Source organism: Leptosomus discolor, chromosome 7 (assembly GCF_034619465.1).
Source record: "Leptosomus discolor isolate bLepDis1 chromosome 7, bLepDis1.hap2, whole genome shotgun sequence".
Classification (NCBI taxonomy): Eukaryota; Metazoa; Chordata; class Aves; order Leptosomiformes; family Leptosomidae; genus Leptosomus; species Leptosomus discolor.
In genome coordinates this window covers 1,833,374-1,852,762 of record NC_141397.1, presented here as the reverse complement: position 1 = coordinate 1,852,762, position 19,389 = coordinate 1,833,374, and the positions used below count along the sequence as shown (strand labels likewise).

The 19,389-nt window shown below is 56.3% G+C and overlaps 2 protein-coding genes across 2 annotated transcripts; one reads left to right on the top strand and one right to left on the bottom strand.

The window, feature by feature from the left end:
* Positions 1-2,350: 2,350 nt before the first annotated feature.
* DLX5 (distal-less homeobox 5) lies at positions 2,351-5,309 on the top strand. The gene is made up of 3 exons (XM_086468332.1): positions 2,351-2,705; positions 4,214-4,398; positions 4,983-5,309. Exons 1-3 carry the CDS (start codon positions 2,351-2,353, stop codon positions 5,307-5,309), a joined length of 867 nt encoding a protein of 288 aa, XP_086324458.1.
* An 8,735-nt stretch (positions 5,310-14,044) lies between these two features.
* On the bottom strand, positions 14,045-17,586 carry DLX6 (distal-less homeobox 6). Its single transcript, XM_086468251.1, has 3 exons — positions 17,190-17,586; positions 15,956-16,149; positions 14,045-14,296 (listed from the first exon to the last, which is right to left on the bottom strand). The coding sequence occupies exons 1-3, from the start codon at positions 17,584-17,586 to the stop codon at positions 14,045-14,047; spliced, it is 843 nt and encodes a 280-aa protein (XP_086324377.1).
* Positions 17,587-19,389: the final 1,803 nt, after the last annotated feature.

Here is a 19,389-nt window from a genome sequence, read left to right as displayed (position 1 = left end):
GCGCTCGCCCCCCGCCGGATGCGTTAAATACAAACCGCTGGGGGGGGGGTGTTTTAAAAAAAAAGGAAAAAAAAAAGCAGAAAGTCAAGTAAATCGGGAAGGAAACCCGCAAAGAAGCGGCGGCGGGTGCCCGCAGCTCGGTAACCCCGCAGCGGCTGCGGGAGCCCTCGGGGGGAAAAATCAGCCGGGAAGGGGAGGCGGGGGGGGTAGCTGTATTTGATGGATTTCTCTTTTTTTTCTTAATATCAAACTTTTTTCTTTTTTATTCCTTTTTTTATAATATTTTTTCTTTTTTTAATATCAAACCTTTTTTAAATTTTTTTCCTTTTTTTAATATCAAACCTTTTTTTTTCTTTCTTTCTTTTTTTCCCCTTTTCTTTCCGCGCTTTGCCCCAGAACCACATTTCGCTGCAGGGAAGCGGCGCAGAGCTCCGCGGGGAGCCTGTCGGGGCGGCTCGGCCGGGGCTGGGTGCGATCCCAGCGCCCAGGTCCGCTCCTCTTTTCTCCCTTTCCGACAGCACCTTTCCTGCCCGGACGTGTTGAAGTGCAGTGCCCTGGAATTTACGACACAAATGGGCTTTTCCCCACCACCACCACCACCCCCCCTCCTCCCTTTCCCCCTCTTCATCTGTTTAAAATCTCCACCGTCCCTTCCAACTGGATGCAAACTGGGAGCTTTAATAAACTTACTTCCCCCTTCCCCAGTCGTAACCATACAGCCCAGTTCCTCTCTTCAGAAAAAAAAAAATAATAAAGGAAAGGGGAGAGATTTCCAATGGATGTGAGTGATGCACATCATGCAATGCTCGGGGGTTTGTTTAATGTGATTTTATACGAGCTGCGGACGCTTCCAAAGCAAACACTAAGTTCAAGTCCAGCACGCAGGGTTGTGTCACAAGTGTCACCCGGCCGGCTGGGAGATCTTCGGTGAGCAAACAGCCTAAATCTGGAGGGTAAACAACTTCAGAAGAATCTACAACTCCAGGTCACTGAAAACGGCATTTTATTTGTTTTCCTTAGTGTCTAGTAAAATCTGATCTTTTTTTTTATTATTATTTTTTATATTCATTTTTATTTTTTTGCCAGGCTGCTGTTAAAATCACCGGGGACGAGCATCACCAGCCCGTGGCTCACCCCGGCCTGGCCGCGGAGCCCATCGCCTGGGTGCGCAGCCGGGCGAGGAAAACCGGGTGCTGGTGACGGAGGGTGCTACTGGTCAGGGTGCTGGGTTGGGGAGGGGGTGTTGGAGGGGGTGATGCGACACCCCCGCCCAGCGCCAGCCACTTTCTGGAGGCGGGGGTGTCACCCGAGAAGGGGGGTTTTGGGATGGCTCCAGCGTGCCCCAGCCAGGTCGCCTGTCTCCAAACCCTCGGGGCCGTCTGGTGCCACCAGTGGCACCAGTACCCCCCCCTCCCAGCAGCTCCCCCCCACGGCAGGGACTCTCCCGCCCGGCTCCGGGCCGTGCTAGGGTCTTCGACGCAGGAAATGATGTAATAAAAAGGTCAAAATTTTGGGGAGAGTGGGTTAATGTCATTTTTTTTATTTAAGGCGGAGGTCCCGGGCCGGGGGGGGGGGGGTGTGAGGGGGGTGGGGGTGTGTGTCCCCGGAGAGGGGACACGATCCGGGTGAAACAGCCCCGGCTCAGCAATGGCGCTGTGAACCGGGAGCGCCCGGAGCCGTGTCCCCAAACCACCCAGAGGCACTGGCCGGAGCATCCCAGCGGCTGCCCCCCCCCCCCCTTCCCGGGGGGGCTGCGGGGGCACACACAAACCTCCCGATCGCGACGCTCCGGCTGGGAGATGGCTGCCGGGCTTCACTTGAAAAGAGCTTGAATGGGACATTTTTTTAAAAAAAAACCCTTTTTTCCTTTTTTTTTTTTTAACTTTTTTCCTTTTTTTTTAACTTTTCTTTCCTTCTTTTTTAAACTTTTTTCCTTTTTTTTAACTTTTCTTTCCTTCTTTTTTTAACTTTTTTCCCTTTTGTTTTCACTCTTTTTTCCTTTTTTTTTTTAACTTTTTTTCCCTCTTTTTTTTTCCCAAAGTTTTTTTCCTCTTTTTTTTTAAACTTTTTTTTTCCTCCCCCTTTTTTTTTTTTTTTTTTTTTTTAAAGCCAAAGCTTTGTTGTGCTCAACTCGTCGGACGAGTTAGGGTGTCGCTGCTCCCGCTCGCTCTGGCCAATGGAACCCGATCCACCCCGCTGTGCGTAAGAGCGCAATTAAGGATTTAACCACGCCGCTGCTGCGCCCCAGCCGCAGTCTGCCGGAGCCAGCCCCAGCGCCGCACCCGCCTCCGCCTCCCTTCCGCGGCCATGGCCGCCTAGAGCCGCGCAGCCCCCGCCGCCGCCCCCCGCGATGACAGGGGTCTTTGACAGGAGGGTCCCCACCATCCGAGCCGCCGACTTCCAAGCGCCCTTCCAGACGGCCGCGGCCATGCACCACCCCTCCCAGGAGTCCCCCACTTTACCCGAGTCCTCCGCCACGGATTCCGACTACTACAGCCCGCCGGGGGGAGCCCCGCACGGCTACTGCTCGCCCACCTCGGCTTCCTACGGCAAAGCGCTCAACCCCTACCAGTACCAGTACGCCGGCATGAGCGGGGCCGCTGGGAGCTACCCCCCCAAAGGCTACGCGGACTACAGCTACGCCAGCCCCTACCACCAGTACGGCGGGGCGTACAGCCGCGGGCAGAGCTCCGCCAGCCAGCCAGGTGGGAGCCGGGGGTGGCGGGGGGGGGAGGCGGGGGGGGGGGCTTTCCGCGGCGGTGGGGAGGGGGCGAGAGGTTCCCCGCGCTGCGTGGAGCGCGGGGATGCGGCTTTCCCTGGAGCACGGGGAGAAATGATGATAAAATTAAGTAAAATAAAATAAAATAAAAAATTAAAATAAATTATTTTTTTTAAAAAAAGTGGGAAAAATAAAAAGTAGGAAAAATTAAAAAGTGGGGATAATTAAAAAGCGGGAAAAAAAAAAAGAAGGAAAAAAGAGGGGGGAAGGAGGGAATAAAAAGGGGGGGATAAAAGGGAAGAAAATAAAAGGGGGGAATAAAAAAGGAACTAAAAAAGGGGAGGGATAATAAGGGGGGGATAGAAGTGGAGGAAAATTTAAAAAGAGGAAAAATAGCAAAGGGGGGAAATAAAAAGGGGGAAAAATAAGTAAGAGGGGAATAGAAAAGAGGAAAAAATTTTAAAGGGGAAATTAAAAGGGGGGAAATAAGGAAGGGGGGGGGATAGAAAGGAAAAAAATAAAAGGGAAAAAATAAAAAAGGGGGGAAGAGGAAAATTAAAGTTCAAAAAAAAAATGGAAAGCTGGTCTAGTTTTCCACACGATCTACAGCACAAATCCTAGGAGTAGTGCTTGAGAGAAGCAAAAGTCGCTCAGCTGCCGCCTTCCCCCCTCCTTCCCCCCCGCAGGCAGAAGGGTGAAAATAGCCGAGCCTTGTGGCGTGTCTCAAAACTCAGGTTCGCGGTGGCGAAGAAAGTTTCCTTCCCCCTGTGCTGGCGGGGCGGGGGAGGAGACTGGGAGGGGGAGCGCGGCCGTGGCGCGGCTGCGAAGCCGGGAGGAATTTTTTTTTTAATTTATTATTATTATTATTTATTTTTTTTACCAGAAAGCGCCGCGGTTTTATCGCTTTCTATTTACTTCTTTGTAAGTTGTTGCAGCGAGGAGGAGGGAATATATTAAAAAAATAAATAGAAAAAAAGGAGACAGGGAAAATTAAAAAAAAAAAAAAAAAAAAAAAAAAAAAAAGGAAGCGCGTTGGGGCTCGGCCGGGACGCGGGGGACCGCGCTCCGGGGCCGCGCCGGCGGCGGCGGGGGAAGCGCTCGGTGCCCTGGGTAAGGGCTCCGCTCCGCGCCGGCTTTTTCCCAGTAAACCCCCAAAAAACCTCCTCATTCCCGCGCGCGTCCCGCCCCCCCGCCCTCCGCGCAGCGCTGCGCTGCGCGTTCCGCGGAGGATGCTCGGGGAGGCGGCGGAAAGTCGGGAAAGCGCGGAGGGAGCGCAACACACCCCCCACACACCCCGGGGCGGGGGGGGGGAGGGAAGGGAAGGGAAGGGAAGGGAAGGGGGGGGGCGCCCCGTCGGGCCGGCGCCGCTGCCCTGCCCTGCCCGCGGGCGGGACGCCGGCGGCGGCGTAGACTGCGCGGCGCGGAGCGGAGCCTCGTCCTTCTCGCCTTCACGCCCGCGTCTCTCCCCCCCCTCCCGCCCTTGCTGCCGTGCAGAGAAGGAGGTGGCGGAGCCCGAGGTGCGGATGGTGAACGGCAAACCCAAGAAAGTGCGCAAACCCCGCACCATCTACTCCAGCTTCCAGCTGGCCGCGCTGCAGAGGAGGTTCCAGAAGACCCAGTACCTCGCCCTGCCCGAGCGGGCCGAGCTGGCCGCCTCCCTGGGGCTCACGCAGACACAGGTACCGCACTCGGCTCGGCTCGGCTCGGCTTGGCTATGCTAAGCTCGGCTCGGCTCGGCTTGCCTAAGCTCGGCTTGGTTTGGCTAGGCTCGGCTCGGGTCTGCTTGGCCAATCTCGGCTTGGTTTGGCTAGGCTCGGCTCGGCTCTGCTTGGCCAATCTCGGCTCGGCTAGACTCGGCTCGGCTAGACTCGGCTCGGCTTGGCTAAGCTCGGCTCGGCTCGGCTAGACTCGGCTAGAATCGGCTTGGCTCGGCTTGCCTAAGTTTCGTTTGGCTCGGCTAAGCTCGGTTCGGCTCGGCTCGGCCCGGCCAGGCAGAGCGCAGACCACCCCACTCCCGGGTCCTTTCCCCCCCCACCACCACGACCCCCATCCCCGCACCGGCGCGGAGGGAAGGGCCGGATCGGGCCCCGCGGAGGGGGCCGGGAAGGGCCGGGCGGGCGGCGGGGGAAGCGGGTCCGCAGCCGCGGAGCGCGGGTTTGCCAGGCGGGCCTTAACCGTGTCGCTTTGCCTTCCCCCCTCCCTCTTTTCCCTCCTCCTCCTCCCACTACACCCTCCCCCCCCCCCCCCCCCCTCCTCTTTCCAGGTGAAAATTTGGTTCCAGAACAAGCGGTCCAAGATCAAGAAGATCATGAAGAACGGGGAGATGCCCCCGGAGCACAGCCCCAGCTCCAGCGACCCCATGGCCTGCAACTCGCCCCAGTCGCCCGCGGTTTGGGAACCCCAGGGCTCGTCCCGCTCGCTCAGCCACCACGGCCACGGGCACCCCCCAAACTCCAACCCGTCCCCCGCGTCCAGCTACCTGGAGAGCTCCGCGTCCTGGTACCCCGCTGCCAACTCCATCGGCTCCCACCTCCAACCCCACGGCTCCCTACAGCACCCGTTAGCGCTGGCCTCTGGGACGATTTATTAAGAGTCTGACCCTCATTATTTTATTTTTTTTAATTTTTTTTTTTTTTGGTTGTTCCTTGGACTCCTGTGTTTTACTGTTAAGGAATAATAACGAAAGGAATGCATATGGGGGATTTCTAAAAGGGAAAAAGAAACAAACAAAAAAAAAGATTAAAATGTGTAAAGCTTGTGCATGTAACTTATTGCATTTCAAAGGAAACCCTTTTTTTATACAATACGGACGTTTTTTGGCTCAGCTGTGGACACTATCAATGGTGCCTTGAAATCTATGACCTCAACTTTTCCAGAGACTTTTTTTCAATGTTATTTTAACCCTGTAAATAATTGTAGATAGAGGAATTAAACTGTATATTCTGAATAAAATAAAATTATTTCGACCACGAGAAACGTTTCCAAATTACCCCTTCTTCTGTTAATAATGGAGGGAGGGAATTTAATAATAATAACAATGATGATGACGATGATGCCAATTTGCTTGCAGAGCGTGAGCGACAAAGAAGCTCGTTGCGGGGGCCCGATCCTGGGAGCTCACCTTCAGTCGCCGTGCCGTGCCGTGCCACCGCAGCCCGGGCGGGTCGGCAGGATCTGACCCCTGTAGGTCTCCAAAGCGAGCCGGGGGAGGGGAGAGGGGGGGCGGCGATGCCCTCTCCCCGCTTTGGCAAACCTGCGTCCCCCTCCTCGCCGCCGGGGGGGTTCAGCCGAGGCGCCGGCTGCCCACCCTGCCGCTTGGGAAGCGAATCCCTCGCCGTAAACCGCCCCGAATCCTTTCCCGGGAGCAATTAGCGGCGAGACCCGCGCACTCCGCAGCCCATCAGTGGCCCGTGTGCGCTCGGCTAATTATACAAATTACGTCTCTGTCAAAGGGAGCCGCTAAATAGGAGAAAAGGATAAAATTAAGGGTCCCGCTCCCCTTGCTTCTGGTAAAAGCCCGCGGCGGCTCCGGCTGAAGGAGGGACTTTGCGGAGGTACTTTTATATATTTTTTTTGTTTCATTGTTTTAGTCTTTTACCTGCACGCTTTAGGGGAAAAGCTGGGGGACACACACCCACCCCCTCACCTTTCCTTGTCCCCGACCGCCGTGGAAGCGGGGGGTGACGACGCCCCACGCTGGGAATTCACGACCGTGCGAGGCAAAGCGGCAGCAGCGACAAAGGATCCCCGAGAGAAAAATGTACCCCCCTGCCACCCGGGGATGGCGGGGCTGGGGCGGAGGGGGCTGGAAAGGCTCTCTCCTGCCCTGGGGGGGGGGCACTTACCTGCCTCCAGCCTTCCTCCCCGCTGCCCTCCCCCCTCCTTTCTTCTCCCTCCGCTCCTGCCCGCCGTGTTCGGTGCGGGTGCGGGTTTTCTCCCCGGAGAAAAAAAGCCCGGGGTTGCTGTTTTGTAACAGGTTTGGGGGTTGGTAGATGGCTTGCAGTACAATAGGGCAGTTTGTTCCGTCAAGCTGCTCCCTGCACGCCGGGGAAAGGGTGCGTGGGTGCCGGAGACAGGGCGGCGGGGGCCACCGCAAGCTGCCCACCCCCCCGGCCCGCTGCCCCGCTGAACAGGCTGCCTCTGGGCACCGGCTCCTCATCATTTGACTCGCAAGGTTTACAGGGACTTTCCGCCACTCGGAGGCTCCTGAAAAGCTCGGCTTTGTCCGTTTTGCTAACTTCCACCCCGCGAGGAAAAAAAAAAAAAAAAAAAAAAAAAAAAAGGAGAAAAAGCCCGACCTTTTCATTTTCTTTTCCTCGTTTCCCTCTAGACAAGCATCACGCTTTTTTTTTTTTTCCCTCCTGCAGTAAGAGATTCTCCCCTTCCCTTTGGAGAAAGGCTTGTGGAAGTCTCTTTCCCAGGTCGGTCCACCCACCCTTTTCTTGGCGGAGCTGCCGCGGGGCTGTTCGGTGACGGTAACCGGGAGGAGAGCGCAGGAACGGCTCCGGGGAGGGCGGGATGCCGACCGGCAGGGTGCCGGGCAGGGATGGGAATTCGGGAATTCACAGCCTGGGCTCTGGCACCACTCCCCGGCTGCCGAAGCAGCGCGGCTCCCGTTTCCACGCCGGTCCCTCTCCGCGCTTCGTTTTTTCCTCCTCCCAGCTCGGGGTGCTGTGGGGCAGGTCGGGAGGGAGAACCTGGCACCCCTTCCCGGGAGAAGGTAGCCAGGTCGGGTTAGGAAATGCCTCGTCGCCCCGGCCCCCAGTGTACACACCCCCACCCCTGCCCAAGGGTGTACAGCCCTTCAGGAGAGCCCCGGGCCGGGCGGGGGGATGCTCTTGTCCCCCTACACCCCCGGAGGGAGCCTGGCTTGGCCGGGGCCTCCCCGGGGAAGGGATGAGATGAAGTGTCCTTTGTCTGCCGCTGGATTTGGGCTCGGCGGGTTGCTGGCTCGGGGCTTTTTGGTCCCGTTCCCCCCCGCTTCTCTCTTGCCCTCCCTTCTCTTTTCCTGGCGGCCACTTCCCTGTGGAGCCGGGGCAGCTCGGGGAGCCGAGAGGAGCCGCATTCCTGTGGGTGCCGAGCGGCTCCAGGGCTGAGCCGCAGGGCCTGACACACAGACAGACAGACACAGAGACGACACACAGACAGAGCAGCCTGCAGCCTCAGCCGCCCCAAATCGAGCTCCTGACACTGCCCGCTCCCCCCCCCCCCCCCCTCCCCGACCCCCGGCGGGCTCTCCCAACCACAGCAGATCCACGCACCCACCCCACCCCAAGGATGGGGCGCACACCCGCAACAACACCCACATCCAGAGCTGACCACCACCACCCACGGGCACGGGGGGGAACACCTTCCCCCGTGTCCCACTCCCTAAAGAGCCCCCCCGCCGCTCCCTGCCCGTCGCTTGTCCCTGCAGCCCAAACCTGCCCCGCACATGTGGCATCGATTAAAGGTTTCTACCGCGCGGTTTTGGGACTGACAGACTTCAGGTGGCTCGGCTGGGGATCACGGCAAGGAGATCTATTGCTTCAGGAAAGTGGAGGGGGGGAGGGGGGGAAGAAGCCCCTCTTCTTGCTTTCAGTCATTTCAGCGGTTGCCTGCAGTGAGGCAATAACCTGCTTTATGGGTCAGACAAGAGCCGTGGAAATGGGAACCGCGGAGTTTACATTAAGCCTCCCTTTCTCTCTCTTTTCTCTCTTTCTGTTTTTTTTTTTTCCTTTTTTTTTTTTTTTTTTTTAGGGAGAATCTGTGTTACATCAATTAAGCGTTTCTGCTCTTTGTTCGGCGGTGCGTGTGTTTACACGCGATTGGGGAGGATAAGCAGTGGTTTATCCGCCAGGAACACAGCCCCGATAAATCCCGACACGCACCCACGCCTCGGGTGTCTGCGCCAACACCTTCCATGGACACGACCTCCAAGGCCACGGGAGAAGCTCCCAGACCCCCCTCGCCTCCTTATTTCCCTGGAGGTGGGAGTGCGGCCCGGCCAGAAGCTGCGACTGATTCAGCGCTTGGCAAGGAGGAGCCCGGGGGGTGGCTCCCCGCTCCCCTCCCGCCGCCGCCTGCCCCTCGGCGCTCCCGGGGAGGTTGCCTAAACCTCAGCCTGGGCTTTGCAGCCGCGATCAGCGAGTCTCGCCGGGCCTGATCCTGCCTTGGCTCCGTGCTCTGCCTGGCTGCGGAGCTGGCCCCCTCCACCCCAAGAAACCTTCACCTCCTCGATGCGCATCATGGAACGCGGTTTATACCGCCAAACTGAGCTTGCTTTCCGCCCTTTTTTTTTTTTTTTTTTTTTCCCCTCCGGTTCTTTTTATTAATTCCCGTGGAGAAAAGCGCGCAGAGGCCAGCGAGAGCCGGGGTCGGTCCCCCTCCTACTCCCCCCGCACCCGCACCCCGCCGGTACCCGCCGCCGGGGCAGCAACGGCGCTTTGATGATTTGGGCCATGAAAAACGAAGCGGGTTTGGTGTATTTCGTGCCCAGGGGTTAATAAAAGCTCGTCGGGAAAGCGAACTAGCCCAAGGAGCGAACCTCGCTAGCCGCGGGTAGTCCTGTTAGCCGGGCTCTTTCGGTTAATTAATTACCATTGAGTCGGTTCTGTCGTAATTGCCTTAAGGACCCCTGAACGACTGGTCCAGAGGGTGCGCGGGAGCGCAAAAGGCCGCCGCAGCATCCCGCGGAGGATGCCCGGGCCTGGCATCCCGCATGCCGCACCCGCACCCCGCGCTCTTCCCCCGCCCGGTGACGAGGTTCCCGAGGGGGTTTTGGGGTTTTTTTTTTTCCTTTTTTTTTTTTTTTTTTCTTTTTTTTCCCCGAAAGTGACGTTCAGTCACCTGAGCGGAGGCACAGGCCAGGGACGAGCACGCTTTTGGGTGGGGGGGGGAGGGGGGGGGGGGCCCGGGGGATCCTCCGGAGAGCGCGGAGCCGGGAGGCGGACTGATGCCAGGGGGGGGGAGAACGCGCAGCATCAGCCCCTGCCCGCGCATCGGCGGCGGTTTGGACGCGTAAAGCTGCGGACCACCGATTTGCTATTTTCTTAATTCCCGCTCTTCTGGTTCCCTATGAATCAAACAGCCTTTTGTCCTTCGGAGTTTGATTTGATCGCTCCTGCTCACATCTCACTTTTGTGCCGCGCTCTCCCTATACCATTACTCATTGAGTGCCCCGCGAAATTACAATCGTACATTTTCAACTCAGCAACCCATTTGCAGAGCAAAAAATAGGGTCTAAATAATGGCTGAATTAGCCCTACTGGACAGTTTCAGATGTAACACTGTAATAATTATATTGCAGGCTGGATTAGGATGCTATTATCATAATCTGGACGTTTACAATTATCTGTAATTTGCAAAGATGCGCCAGGTCTTGATTACAGCAGGTTTTTTTGTTTTTTTTTTTTTTTTTTTTTATCAAGCTAACCATCACTAAACAGTGACAGTAATAACAGCTAATTTTGCTGGCAATATAAGAGGTGCTGGGGTGTGCAAACAATTTCACACCTGGATGTGCTCACTCAACCAAGAATATAGAGAAAGAGCTTCTGCCCTGAGACTCAGAAAAATATTCTCCACCGCTTCTGTTCGGTGTAGATTTCTAGACCCTGAGCCTTGCTTAGCAGAATTGCACAGGGGGTAAGTTTGGGGGCTCGCTTGGGGGTTTGGGGTCGCTTTGGGACTGCTTCGCGCCTTCCCCTTCGAGGCTCCGTCTTTCCCCTTCCCCCCCCCCCCCCCCCCTTTCGGTCCCGGAGGTTCCTCTCATCGACGGCTCCGGTCGCTACTGGGCAGGAAGGGGGGGGGGGGGGGGGGGCGGGGTACAACGAGGGTCCCACCGGGCTACCGGAGGGGCTACGCGGTGCTCGACAACCGGAGGAGAAACCGTGCGACCCCCGGGGTCAGGCCCCGCGCCCCCGCCCCCCCTCCCACGCTGTGACACCCCCCCCCCCCCCCCCCTCCGGTGGCGCAGCGGGGCGGTGGCAGCGCGGCTCTCGGCGGCGCCCATCCCCGCGGCCCCGGGGCGGCGGCGGGTGGCGGCAGGTTGGGCGGGCGGCGTGGGGAGGGGACCTGCCGCCTCTCCATCCATAAGATGACGCTGTTTCACGGAGAGTCTCCCGGGGCGGCGGCAGCTCGAGTGGGGAGAAACCGGCGCTTCCCTTGCGCTCCCACCCCGCTCTCGGGGAGGCCTCCCCGCACCCCCTCACCCACGCTATTAAGCTAATCGGGCTTTTTTTTTATTATTAATTATTAAATAATTAATGTACCCGGTTATTTTTTTAATATTTATTTTCGTGCTCGCTTGCTTGTTGTCCGGGCTTTATTCGAGCCTACCTGAGCAATCACTCGCGGGGGGGAGGAGGAGGAGGGGGGCACGACGCCCCGAGGCTTTCCGCGCCGTTACCCACGCTGGCACCGGTGAGGAAGAGCCCCTCGAAAGCCCACGACAAGCAGCGACACCCCCTCCCCTCCCCCCCCCCCCCCCCCCCCCCGGGACCTCCCGCCGCCGTCCCCCCTCGGCGGCCGCAGCGAAAGGGTTAATAAGGCGGCTGCTGCGGGGGGTCGTGGGGGGCCGGGACCCGCCAGGTTGGGCTGGGCCGGGCTGCGGGGCATCCCCCGGGTTTCTGCGGGGGGCGAGGGTGAGCCCGCACAGGGGCCGGCTTTGGGGGGAAAAAGCCGGGTTTTGGGAAAGATGCGCGCACACGCACAGAGAGAGGCAAACCCGGTGCTGGTGTAAGTGTACGGTAGCTTTCTCTCCAGTGTCATTTGAATAATTCAGTGAGCCCCACTACCAGCTGTACTTCTGAAGCCTCTTCCATTCTTTTCAGCATTATAATTTTGGTTAATTTTCAATTTTAGGCCCTACGTCTCTGCAATTTGTGTATGAATAACAGAATAATTTTCCTCTTTTGTTTCGCCTTTCCTGTTCCTGAATCTAAATAAAGATGGCTTTTTAGTATTAAAAGTGGAAGAAAATTACAGGTAATTATCTTTGACGGTAAAAACGCTGTAATCAGCGGGCTACATGAAAAATTACTCTAATTATGGCTGCATTTAAGAGAATGGAAAAAAACCTTCTTGTGGATAAAAACCTTAAATTGTCCCCAATGTCTGCTTCAAATTGGATGGCACTGCAGCTGGAGGCTTTGTTCAGGATTGATCCTGGGGAGCTCTGAACCCAAAGTTTCACAGTGGGAAGGGGAAAAAAAGAAAAGAAAACATTTTTCCTAATGTAACAATACGAATGGTAGAAAATGACAAGACTGATCGGTTTTAAACCACTCTGAAGACTGACTGAGCGTGGAAGTTGCTCAAAAAAAAAAAAAACCAAACCAAAAAAACACCCCCCAAAAAACTGGTATATTGGTAAGTAGTCTTTGCTTTGTGTCTAATTATAGTGACTGTCCTTTTGCACGACTGTATGTAGCTGTCATTATGTGGAGCACTCTGAGGATCTCTATTGACTTCTGATAAATGGCTCAGTGGTTTCAAGGTTCATAATTTGAAGGATGCCCAGGTCTCTAGCCATTAATTCTCGCAGCATGGGGCACCCAGCTTGGCTGAGGAAAAGGGCTTTTTCATTGTCAGTGGTTGCTGTGCTTTCCACACGCCGGTGAGGCTGGAGCTGGCTGGACAGCCGCGTCGTGTGCCTGGGCACCTCTGCGGGCTTGGCAAAGCGTTCCTCAGCTTGCACCGGCTGCTCTTGAGAAAAAAAAAAAAAAAAAAACAAAAAAAAAACAACAAAGGAGGGCGCCTCCTTTCTTAATAATTCCGAATCTCCAGCCTTTGGGGAGAAAGGCAGGGGCTTTGGGTTTCGCCTCGGTGAGAAAGCTCGGCTCAGCTGAGCGGCGGAGCGGTGAAACCGCCGCAGAAACGGCCGCGGTGATGAGAAACTTCTTTTTCTAGGCTTGGCTTAGCGTTTCTAGGCTCAGCTTTGCGGTCTCGGCATCTCTTAGTCGTAGCCTTCAAACTAACCGAACCACCAGCTCCCACCCCCCTTTCTCCCCCTCTCCATCCTTTCTGTCTTTGCTCGCAGGTATCGGTTCAGGTAGCCGCGTCCGTGCGCGCAGGCAAGCGGGGCCACCGCGGGGAGTTGCCTGGGCTGAATTTGGGGGGGGGACAAGTCGAGGGGCGCCGCGGGGAGTTGCCTGGACTGAACTAGGGGGGGACAGGTCGAGGGGCGCCGCGGGGAATTGTCTGGGCTGAACTATGGGGGGACAAGTCGGGGGGCACTGCGGACAGTTGCCTGGGCTGAATTTGGGGGGGGACACAGGTCGGAGGGCACTGCGGGGAGTTACCTGGGCTAAATTTGGGGGGGAGGCAGGTCGGGGGGCTCCGCGGGGAGTTGCTTGGGCTGAACTAGGGGGGGGACAGGTTGGGGGAGGTGGGGATCCACCAAGGTGGAGAGAAATAGGAGCCAGGCGGGCGTTTTGTGGCTTTTACTCTATATATGAAAGAAGACAAAACCATACAAAGTCTATGTACACCTAAAATTCAACAATATATACAGAAAGGTTGCTCGGGGGAAGGGTCCCTCTCGCTCGGGGGGGGGGTGGGGGGGGTGGGTATGTGTGTGAGACTGCCGTCAGGCAGCGCTGAACCTTCCTTCCCCGCGGATCCCTCGCTCTGTCCTTCCTGCTCGGCTCCGGGAGTCTGTCCGGGTGTGTGCGGGTGTGTGCGGGTGTGCGCGGGGGCTCTTCGCGGGAGAGACGGTGGTTTCTTCTGAGCCGCAGCCCATTGCGTTTTGAGAAAGCATGCAGGTTTTGCTTCGTGGTAATGTTCTAATCTTACAGTATGTTTTCATTTTTCAACCAGTTCTCCTTTTTTTTTTTCCCCTCTTCATTTTTTTTTTTTAAATCCCTTCTTCTCCCTTTTATTATTTTTTTTTTTTCTTTCCCCAGTCCGGATTTGGTGAATAAAAATGAAGGAGCTTTGACTAGTCTCTCTTTCATCATGTAATGTCTTTAGCTCATTAAACAAGTAAAAACGGCTGCCATGGTAGATTCAGGTTCTTCTTGTGGGCAAAGTCTGTAAAAAGTTTGTTTTGACGTATACTCCACAAAGAAAGAGGCTGGTGCCTTGGAGTCCAAAGGAAAATATCCTAAAGAGAAGTGTCTTCTGTGCGCCAGAATGAAAAGTGTGTCTTGCTGTTCAAGATCAATCGCTGAGGTTGCTTAAAAAAAAAAAATAATAAAATAAAATAAAATAAAGCCACTCTGTCTCTTTGCCGCATGTACAAGTTCACACAGAGCCTGTCAGCTGGCACGGCTTGGCAAAGCAGGGGAACTTCTTGCCATGTCGAGACGAGGCGTTCTCGGGAGATTATTTCTCTTGGACAATTCACATCATTTGTGGTCTCTGCATTGTGTCTTGATGTGGAGAAGAATACCAGTGAGAATAGCCAGGCATGTAGCTGTTGGGAGGCATATTGACTCCCTTGGCAGAAGCTGAAACGTCCCAGACCGGAGGCAGAGCCGGCGAGCGAGGGGAGAGGGTGGCGGAACCGGGCAGAGGGTCGCTCTCGTGGGGGTTGCTGCCCTGCTTCAGCAGCTTCTTGAATTTGGAGCGCTTGTTCTGAAACCAGATCTTCACCTGTCAACCAAAAACCGCAGCAGAGGTTAGGCTGCCCCTCAGCACCCGGGGCACGGCGAGGGGAGAGCCCGGGGGTTTGCTTCGGAGGAGGTTTTTGGGGATGGGGAGATGGGAAAGGGGGGGGTGAGCTACGGCTGCTCTCGGGCTCTGGGTGCAGCTGGAGAGGAGAGGCAGAGCGGAGCTGGAAAGCGAGAGGGATGCGGGTTTGAACCCGGGAGGTTGTTTTCCCTGGGCAGGCCAGATGGATGGAGCTGCCACAGAGTACCTGCTCTGGGCTCTCCTCGTTCGGAATTTTGGAGGTCAATTCGATCATTTGGGCAAACTGTTGTCCAACACGGGCGACCAGATGGTTTTGGTGCCAGGAAAGAGGAGCCAAGAGACAAAGGGCGTCTCACAAAGCAATCGCGCATCCGAAAACACGCGCGATCGAGCGGTCCCTGCTGATGCGACGGGGCGGGAGGCACAGCGGAACCAGGGCTGTGGCTTATATTTTAAAAGCCGTCTTTAAAGAAAGGAATATTCTCCTTTCTCGGCGAGTAATTGTCTATCAAGATCGGTTCGGTTCTCATCGTGCTTTTAATCCGGCAGAACTCCGGAGGAGGGAGCCTTGCCCCCCAAGGAGGTGTGCAAGGATCGGGCCCACTCTGGGCAGATGCGAACGATGGCAGAAGTCAGATGTACTTAAGGCACGCATACTCACATTTTTCTTAAAAAAAAAAAAAAACAAAACCAAAAAAACCCGCCAAAGAACAAAGAAAACAACTCCCCCGCGTGTGTTTGCCCTCGCCAACTTTGCGGACGTGGTGTTGGGGGGGGGGGGGGGGGGCTGCGGGCTCAGGATCAGGCCCCTAAATCTGTACTTGCGGGGCAGTGGCGGGACAGAACGTGCGGTGCTGAGGGCCCCAGCACCTCGTTTGTGCTACCATGGGGTCTGTTCCCGCGACTGTTGTTCGCTGGGTATTTAAACCCCACTGGGTGGAAAGCGGCTGTTAGCAGCGACAGTGACAAAATTCCCGGAGCTGCTCGCCGAGCTCATGAATTCACAGGATTCTGCTTCACCCGAATTGATCCCATTTCGCCCTTCCCCGCAAACCCCAGCCTGGGAAGCCCGTGTGATGCCTCCTTGTGTCTTCCCAAGCTGAAATTAGCTCCAACCGCACTTCGCTACGGCTTAACCCGCTGTAATTTGGGACACGGCTGCCTTTGATCTTCACATCTATTATCACCTTCCCGTGCGTTTTGCCCCGGGGTAACCGCCGCATTTAGTCATCCAGGGCGAATTAACTATTGATTTTACAGGTATTTCCTAGCGTGTTCCTGCTTCCCCTCTGCCTATCGGTTGCTGCGAGGCAGCTCCGCTTTGCTTTTAGCTCTCCCTCAGGCCCAGCGACTCCTCCTCGCCTGTGTGGTGTTCTCCTTTTCCACAGCCGGGCGATTGGACCTGGGTGCTGGAAGCCATCCGAAAATAGAGTGTCAAGTGGGATGTTGTGGCATCAGAAAGGGAGCGTTTGCTCGCCAGGAGACAGACGAGTCCCGTCGCACAGGGACGGGGGGGGGGGGGACACCCTGCGCGATGCCTTTTACAGAGGAGCATCGCGCTTCGCTTGGCCTTTATTGCTCGAGCAGGATTTCAGGGATTTGGGGATTCCCAGTAATTACCTGTGTCTGGGTAAGTCCTAATGAAGCTGCCAGTTCAGCTCGCTCGGGAAGCGCCAGGTACTGAGTCTGCTGGAAGCGGTGGTTTAAAGCCTGGAGTTGTAGACTAGAGTAAATGGTTCGAGGCTTCCGAATCTTTTTCCCTTTGCCATTGAATCTGATTTCACCGTTTTCGATCACCGTGGTTTTTTGCTGATCTGCAAGCACAACAACGCTGCTGAAACATCCCCCTTCCTCAGCTCCGCACCGCGGGTTTGGGTTTTGGTTTTTTTTTTTGGCCGCCGCCGCCGCTCCCCGCAAACCTGCCCCGCGACGCCGGTTCAACACCAGCGCGTCCACACAGGCTCCGGCTCCTTGCTGGGGCTGCTGGGGAGCTACTGGGAGAAAACCGACACTGTCCGGGCACAGCGGGCACGCTGCCGTTCCCCCGGGGCAGGGGAAAAAAAAAAAAAAAAAGAAAAAGAATTTTTTTTTTTTTTTTACAAAAAATAACAAGAATTAAAGCGCATCGCTGGCTTCCTGAAGGGATGCCTGGTTCCAGGGCCAGCCGGGGTTTGACCCAGCTCATGGACTTCGAGTCGCCAGTTTGGTGGTCAGTGAATCACCACGCCGAGAGTTTTTAACAATGCTTTCACACCCACCCCCCCACCCCGTGCTCCCCCCCCCCCCGCCCCGCACCCCCTCCCTCGCCGTGCCCCTGCGGATGAATACGTACAAACAAGCGGCTCCCTGCAAAATAATTTTTAAAAAGGAGAAAAAGGACTATAAATCAGACGCGCCCCCCCCCCCCCCCCCCCCCCCCCCGTCCCAGCGGTATGCGACCCGCTCGCCTGGAAACTTTCACTCCTCAGGTGTTGGCAGGAATTTTGGCTAAAGCCGGTCCCCGCCGTAACAAAGGAGCGCCGAGCGCAGCCCCCTGCGGAGGCGCCGGTGCCCAGCGCCGCGGTACCGCCGGCGGCGGGGATGGGGATGAGGAGGGGGGGCACACACACGGCGGCGGGTACCGGGAGCTGTAGGCCCCCCCCCCCCCCCCACACACACACAGACACCCCCTCCCCTGCCCCATCTTCTCCCCACCGCGGCGGGAGAGAGCTCGCCGCCCGCCCCGCTCTCACCCCGCATCTTCCCTCGGCGGGGGTCGTTCTGCTGCTGGGGAGAGGGATGGAGGGAGGACGAAAGGGGGGTTCGGGAAGAGATTGGGGGAGATGTGGGGGGGAAAAGGGGGGGGGGGGCTCACCTGCGTCGTCCGCCCGCGTTTGGCTGGCCGCGGTGGTGTTGTGGTAGGACTGGAGGTAAGGGCTGTGCTGCGAGGGGCTCACGTAGGGGTAGGCGGCCAGAGAGCGGTGGTTGTAGGAGCCGGCGGTGCCGGAGTAGGGCGAGCTGTGGTGGTGGTGGTGGTGGTGGTGCTGGTGAGGGTGGGAGCCGGCGGCGGAGTGCAGGCAGTGCAGCGGGTAGTGGGCGCCGGCCATGGCCGGCGAGCTCTGCTGGGAGTGGGGTGGCGGTGGTGGCGGTGGTGGTGGTGGAGGAGGAGGAGGCTGCGGCGGCGGTTGTTGCTGCTGCCCGAACTCCATGAAGGCGGATTTGGAGGAGTCTTGCGCGTCCAGCCCGTCAGCCATCGTAGTCATGGTCATCATCAAAGTTTGGGAGGGAGAGCGCGGCGCTCCCCGGCTCGCCCCCCGCGCTCCGCCGCCGCCGCCTCTCTGCCCAGCCACCGCTCCCCTCGCCCGCCGCGGCACCGCTGGAGAGGCGGCGGGGATTTAATTTAATTTCTTTTCTTTTTTTTTTTTCCCCCCCCTTTTTTTTTTTTTTTTTTTTTGCCTTTCCTTCTTTTCCGCCTTTTTTTTTTTCCCTTTTTTTTTTTTTTTTCCTCCCCTCTCCTCTCTTTCCCCCCCCCCCTCCTCTCCAAGGAGCCGTTGTGCGAGGGGCCTCGTTCACTTGAGGGAGGGGAGGAAGAGGAGGGCGGTGTGCGGGGTGTGCGGAGGGGGAGGGCGGGCTACACCCCGCGCTTTTTTGCGCCGCTCTTTTCCTTCATCACCATCCCCCCCCCCCTCCTCCTCCTCCTCCTCCTCCTCCCTGCGCGTGGGGTGGGTGGTTGCTTTTTTTTTTGGGGGGGGGGGGAATATGATGTTTAAGCCGAGAAAGTTGGGGCTCCGGCGCATCGGCTTGAAGGGCAGGGACGCGCACAAGTCGAATGGTTCGTCTCCGGAGGGCAGCGCCTCCCTCATTGGTCACTCAACCCCATGACGTCACCGCCCCGCCGCGCCGGCAGCGCGCGCTGCCCGCCCCCCCCCCCCTTTTTTTTTTTCCCCTTTTTCTTTTTCCTTTTTTTTTTTTTCCCCCCCCCCCCCCCCCCCCCCACCCGCGCAGAGGAGCGCGCAAAGCGCTGCGCGGGTAGGGGAAAGGGGAAAGCCTGCTCCATCCCCCTCCCCAAATCACGCATATCCCCCCCCCCATGACCTCCCCCCCCCCCCCCCCCCTTTGCGCGGTATTTTCGCCGCGACGCTCAGCGCGTTTTTTCCCCGCGGAAAGCGGCGGCGGCGGCAGCTCCGTAAATCGCTTTCAAATGTATGCAAATGGCTACGTGCGGTTGGCGGTTTTGGCAAAAGCTTGATTAGGATATAAACGACCCAAGGAAAAAAAAAAAAAAAAAGGGAAAAAAAAAGTGCCTGCGCCCTAAATTTGTCTTTAGATTACAATTCCAGTTGATTTTATTTTATTGTCAACATTGTTAATGATAAAAATAGAGTCGTTTTACAGTTATTTTTACTTTCTGGAAGGAGGCAATTAGACTTCTAATCAGGAATACACAAAAATCTCCCATGATTAACTGCAGTACTTTGTTCAAATTGCTGCTATAAATTCAGAACAATTTGCCTGTAATGATTATGGACTGGGTTTATTTTGGGAGGTGGAATAAAAGTGGATATAGCATAAATTATCCTCTAATTATACACCAGTGTCGCCTCAATTATCCTCTTATCAAAATGGTTGTCTAACTGCCGCATTAGTTTCAATTCTCTCCTTTTTTCTATAAAAAGAACTTCATACCTTGTTATTATTAATCCATTTATTATTTGCAAGGGGATTTATATCCGAACATCCAGGTGGTATTACCACTTCTCTTTCAAAGATGGACTAGGGGAAGACATTAAGTTTGATCCAGCACGGCGGAGGATCTCTCTCTCTCTCCCCTCTCCTCTCTCTCCCCTCTCTCTCTCTCACACCCTCTCTCTTTTTTTTTTTTCCCCCTTTCCCTCGCTTAAATCTCCTCGCGTCCAGCTAAGCATGAACTCCAGAGACAGACCCCACCGGAGAGGACTGAGGTAGGAAGGACCCGGCGGATCCGGCTAAGCCTAGAGAAATCCCAAAGTTGCTCTGGATGGGGGAAACGGGCTGGAGGCTTCGGGCTTTGAAAACCAACACCGGCACCAGCACCC